Genomic DNA, 5,911 nt, shown 5'->3' on the forward strand with positions numbered 1-5,911 from the left:
TGTACCCGCAACCAAGGCACATGCCCTTGACCGGAATCAAACCTGGGACCCTTGAGTCCGCAGGCCGACGCTCTATCCACTGAGCCAAACCGGTTTGGGCCCGTTTTTATTTTTTTCTCTTTTCTCCCAATCCTGAAGTACTCACATATGTCATTTTCCCATTCCTGTAGGTGGAGTGTACAAACTACTATGCTCTTATTAATTTATCTTCCTATTGTATTCTAGGCATTTTCTTCATGTTCCCGAATAGTTTTCCTAATGATCATTTACAATAACTGCAGACTTGTTTTAATAAAAATAAAAAAAAAAAGCAATGAGGACAGGCCAAACAAATGGTGAGGCTCCAGGATAGAGGCTCTAGAGCAGCCGTGGGCAAACTACGGCCCGCGGGCCGGATCCGGCCGTTTGAAATGAATAAAACTAAAAAAAAAAAGACCGTACCCTTTTATGTAATGATGTTTACTTTGAATTTATATTAGTTCACACAAACACTCCATCCATGCTTTTGTTCCGGCCCTCCGGTCCAGTTTAAGAACCCATTGTGGCCCTCGAGTCAAAAAGTTTGCCCACCCCTGCTCTAGAGGCTCATGTCTTCTCTCCTTTCTCCACCTGCAAGATTTCTGGCTCCTGCTCTGGTTTACACTTGTCCATCCTGATAAGGTTCTCAGGGAGGACCTCCTTCCCTCCCCCCAGGAGCTCCAGAGCCAAGTGTGGGAGTGGAGGGGCATGTGAAGGAGGTATCACTTCTCTCCCTTGCTGCTTTGCTCCCCCCGCTTCCCCCCCTCCCCCCGGTGTTCAAGCTGGAGTGAAGGTCCAGAGCTATGGGTCTGGTCCACAGGATAATCAAGGCTTGCCCCTGAAGCTGTCTCACCCACTGTATCACAGACCACCTGCAGGATGAGATGGGAGCTGGAAATCCATGCAGGAATCCTATATAATAAAAGGGTAATATGCAAATTGACCCTAACGGCAGACGACCGGTCGCTATGATGAGCACTGACTACCAGGGGGCAGACACTTAACACAGGAGCTGCCCCCTGGTGGTCAGTGCACTCCCACAGGGGGAGCTCCACTCAGCCACAAGCCGAGCTGAAGGCTGCTAACGCAGCAGCGGTGGCAGGAGTCTCTCCTGGGGGAGTGGGACTAAGCTTCAGTTGGACATCCCCCGAGAGCTCCCAGGCTGCCAGAGAGATGTCTGACTGCCAGCTTATGCCCGTGGACATCCTCTAAGGCAGCAGTTCTTAACCTGTGGGTCATGACCCCTTTGGTGGTCCAACGACCCTTTCACAGGGGTCGCCTAAGGCCATCCTGCATATCAGATATTTACATTACGATTCATAACAGTAGCAACATTACAGTTATGAAGTAGCAACGAAAATAATTTTATGGTTGGGTCACAACATGAGGAACTGTATTTAAAGGGCCAGAAGGCGGAGAACCACTGCTCTTATCTCTGATTTCAGAAGAACAAGCATTTCTCTCTCCTTAAAGGAACTCAAAGCATTAGAAACAAAGGACATCCCCTGAGGGGTCCCGGACTGTGAGAGGGCGCAGGCCAGGCTGAGGGACCCCCCTGAGTGCACAAATTTTCGTGCACCAGGCCTCTAGTATTGTATAATTTGGAAAACGAGAAATCAGATGTCTGCGATTATGGAGCATAAGGACTTATTTGTGCTGAGAACTACTGTAGGGACATGAATGATCTAATGTCTTCCTCCCAGACAGACCCAAGACATAGGTTCTTTTCTTCTCATTTGACAGGTGAGGGAACATGATGCTCGGAGAAAACAACCTGCCCTGGGGGTTAGAGCTGGGAATGCAACTCATGTCATCAACTCCCTTTTTATTTTTTTATTTAAATATATTTTTATTGATTTCAGAGAGGAAGGGAGAGAGAGATAAGAAACATCTATAATATATGTAAAAGCCTAAGCGACCAAACGACTGGTTGACCGGTTGCTATAATGCGCACTGACCACCAGGGGACAGATGCTCAACGCACAGGATCAGGTTCCCTCCTGTCTGGATTGGGCCTGTGGGGATCAGGCCAAAACCTGCTATCGGACATCCCCCGAGGGGTCCCAGATTGGGAGAGGGTGCAGGCCAGGCTGAGGGACCCCACTGGTGCACAAATCCGTGCACCAGCCCTCTAATCAATGATAAGAATCATTGACCGGCTGCCTCCTGCATGCCCCTACTGGGGATCAAGCTCCCAACCCGGGCATGTGTCCTAACCAGGAATTGAACCGTGGCCTCCTGGTTCATAGGTCGATGCTCAACCCCTGAGCCATGCTGGCCAGGCTCGACTCCCTTTTATTTATTTATTTATTTATTTATTTATTTATTTATTTAAAAAATATATTTTATTGATTTTTTGATGTGCCTGCAACCAAGGTACATGCCCTTGACTGGAATCGAACCTGGGACCCTTGAGTCCGCAGGCCGACGCTCTATCCACTGAGCCAAACCGGTTAGGGCTCGACTCCCTTTTAGAATGACACATGTTATGTATGTTTGTATGCATGTAGAAAAAGACTTGGAAAGAAAGACATTAAACTTTATAGTTGTTACCTCTGGGGAGGTTTGTTTTTCCACTTTTTTAGTTTTTATATTTATTTCTGTACTGTTTGGCTTCACAACTTTCAGCCACAAATATTTGTAGAGCGCCTACTCTGTGCCAGGCACTAGTGTATGTGCTTGGGTGAGTCAGTGAACATGTTAGACTGCGTTCCCCAGAAGCAGACCCTAAGACTTGGATTCAGTGCAGCGGGTTTACTTGGGAAATTATTTCAGGAAATGCAGATAGAGTGAGGAGGTGAGACAGGGAATGGAAGGAAGCCAGCAAGGAATGTGTTCGTAAGCCGGTTACTGCCTCGGGTGACCGGGACTTAAATCCTGTTTGGCCGCTCTGTGTGACAGTGGAGAACACACCTCGGGTTGACCCACTTGAGGGCCGAGGCAGGTGGGGAGTGTATCCACCCAGCACTCGCAGCCTACTGGCCTGCTGGTTCTAACTGGAGCAGAGAACTCCCGTGGGCAGGCTGCACCCAGGGGAGCTTGCAGGAGAAAGCCCTTGTGTCCCAGGACACTGGGAGGATGAGTGCCCGAGGGGATATGGGCTCAGCAAGGACAGTGTCCACTACAGTGAACAAAACCCACCGAACTCTGCTCTTGTGGAAGTTAGATGGCGGGGGTGGGGGGGGTGACACTCCATATAATAAGAATATTAGAGTCTGTTAGGAGGTGAACACCTTTGCTGGAATTAAAAAGAGAGTGAGGTAAGTGAGATAGGGAGTGGGTGTTGCAATTTGCAAACATTAATTTTACAAAACCAACAAAAGGGGAAAGAAAATGCATTCTATATCAAAAAGAATGTAGCTACATGCATTTTTGGAAAATTGGGGGAAATTTCACCTCTAAGCCCATCATCGTAATATAACCATAGTTCTCATTTGGATGTATTGACTTTCAGTCTTTTTTCCCCCGTAGGCATTTTCTGGCAAGACTTTAGGCACAGCATACATTTAACTTTGTGTCCTGCTCTCTCACTTGCCATTCTAACGCAGCTCTTCAATCTCCAAGGCCCTCGTGCTTCCTCTCCTCTCCTCCCTCTAAGGTGCCTGCAGGGGAGGCTGGAGATGACCTCTCCCTCCTCCTGAGAATAAGCAATCCCAGGAATTCCAGTCTCCATGGATTCCAGCTGGCCAAGGCCTGCCTGACAGCAAAGAAGAGCGGGGCCTGCTGAGAATTAGTTATTCATAATTAGTAACAGATGACATAACACATGTAACATACCTGGCCTCACTGATGGAGGGTCGGTGAGGGTGAGCAGCCCCGTCACCTGGAGCTTCCTCTCCCGGGTAGCGGTGGTCCAGCCGGGCTCTACCATCCTCAGCCCGGCAGGCATGGCTCCGGGATGCTTCCTGCCCAGCTCTGATCTCTCTAGATCAGCACTGATGCTGGCCTGGGAGAGAGTCTCATCTCTGATGTCTCTTCTTTCAGGAGAGACTCTGTGGATTCCAAGTCTTCTTCGGCCACCTCCTCTCCAAAAAGGCCATCGATGGAAAGGTAAGGGAAGCCATGGACTTCTCCATTCAGAGATCCTATGCAGTTTGTGTCCCTCTCTCTGCTTTAATGTAGGAAGCCTGAGGCTGGGGAAGGAGGAAACTTTGTATGTTATGTTGCCTCTGGAATCTAGGATCCACACAGTAAGACTAAGGGGGAGGGGAGGGAGGTTGGGAACTGGATGAAAAAAGATGAAGGGTTTGAGAAGTACAGATTGGTAGTCACTAAGTAGTCATGGGAATGTAAAGTACAGCATAGGACATATAGTCAGTAATAATGTAATAACAGTGTATGGTGCCAGTTGAGCTACTGGAAATAACAGGGGAACACTTTGTAAAGTATATGATTGTCTAACCAGCGGTTATCAACCTGTGGGTCGCGACTCCTTTGGCGGTCGAACGACCCTTTCACAGGGGTCGCCTAAGTCCATCCTGCATATCAGATATTTACATTATGATTCATAACAGTAGCAACATTAGTTATGAAGTAGCAACGAAAATAATTTTATGGTTGGGTCACAACATGAGGAACTGTATTTAAAGGGCCAGAAGGTTGAGAACCACTGGAACCATATGCTGTTCACCTGAAACTAATACAAAATAGCGTTGAAGGTAAGCTATAGTTGGCCCTAGCCAGTTTGGCTCAGTGGATAGAGCATCAGCCTGCAGACCAAAGGGTCCCAGATTTGCGTCCTATCAAGGGCACATACCTCGGTTGCAGGCTCCTCCCTGGTCCGGGCCCTGTTCAGGGTTCGTGCAGGAGGCAACCAGTCAATGTGTCTCTCTCACAGCGATGTTTCTCTTTGTCTTTCCCTCTCTCTTCCATTCTCCCTAAAAATCAGTGGAAAAATATCCTCGAGTGAGGATTGAAAAAAAAAAGCATGTACTAATGATGATTATAAGACTGCTTGTAATAAAGAGAACAGTGTTGTTTTTTTAAATGTAAGCTATAATTGAAAATTTTTTAATAAATAAATATTTTTTTTAAAGACTAAGGGGCCCCTGAATGAGAGGTGTGGCTCCTTCATGGTGGCTGACCAGTCACTGTTGCCCCATCACTGGGGAACGTTCTCAGGGTGAAGCTGAACCCAGTGAGGACACAGGCCTTGAGAGCCTATACCTGGGGCGGGAACTCTGGTTTGGGGCTGAACTGGTTAGGATATCTCCCCAGAGTAGCATATATCATCAAGTCATTCACTCATCAAATATTTATTGAGGGCCTACTATGTGCCAGGAACTGTTCTAGGTGCCAAGGATACAGCAGTGAACAAAAGAAACAAAGATTACTACAGCCTCAAGGCCTGTATTCTAAGAGGGGAGACAGAGATGCATTAATAAGTAAGTTATACAACAGTTTAGAAGATGGCATGTGCTATGGAAAACAGAGCAGGGTGAGGGGGGTTGGGGAAAAACGGTCATGGGTGGTCAGAAGAGCCCTCATTGAAGACATGACCTTTGCGCAAAACCTTAACCAGATGAGGGAATTAGCCACGCAGATGTTGGGGTCATTCCAAACGCAAGGAGCTGTGAGGTGGCCAGTGGGGCTGAAGCCAATAAGTGAGAGGAGAGTTGGAGGAGGAGTGAAACAGGAGCCACTGGAGGGTATTAAGCTTGTAAATTACATGTTCAACCTTATCAGGACCCCTGAGGCTGCTGTGCTGAGAATGGATTGTCAGGGCAGAAGTAGAGAGACCAGGTGTTGGGGTCCAACCCCAACAGGTCCAGGGGTTCCCAAAGGTGTAGACAGAGTCAGCAAAGAAGGAATGACACGGAGACAGCTTTCAGTTGATCAGCATAGCGAGGTTCCTCTTGTCAGGGTCTAGCCAGGATCTCCAGCCAGGTTCTGT

General features: G+C 47.9%; 1 protein-coding gene across 1 annotated transcript in view; it reads left to right on the top strand.

Moving 5' to 3' along the window:
* Nucleotides 1–5,911, top strand: part of TCEA3 (transcription elongation factor A (SII), 3) — a 41,995-nt gene that overhangs the window by 7,986 nt on the left and 28,098 nt on the right. Inside the window, exon 5 of the mRNA XM_014546916.1 lies at nucleotides 4,003–4,068. Within this exon, the coding sequence (XP_014402402.1) occupies nucleotides 4,003–4,068 (66 nt within the window). The remainder of the gene's footprint in view (nucleotides 1–4,002; nucleotides 4,069–5,911) is intronic.

The sequence above is a fragment of the Myotis brandtii genome, unplaced genomic scaffold (assembly GCF_000412655.1).
Source record: "Myotis brandtii unplaced genomic scaffold, ASM41265v1 scaffold456, whole genome shotgun sequence".
In the NCBI taxonomy this organism is placed as follows: domain Eukaryota; kingdom Metazoa; phylum Chordata; class Mammalia; order Chiroptera; family Vespertilionidae; genus Myotis; species Myotis brandtii.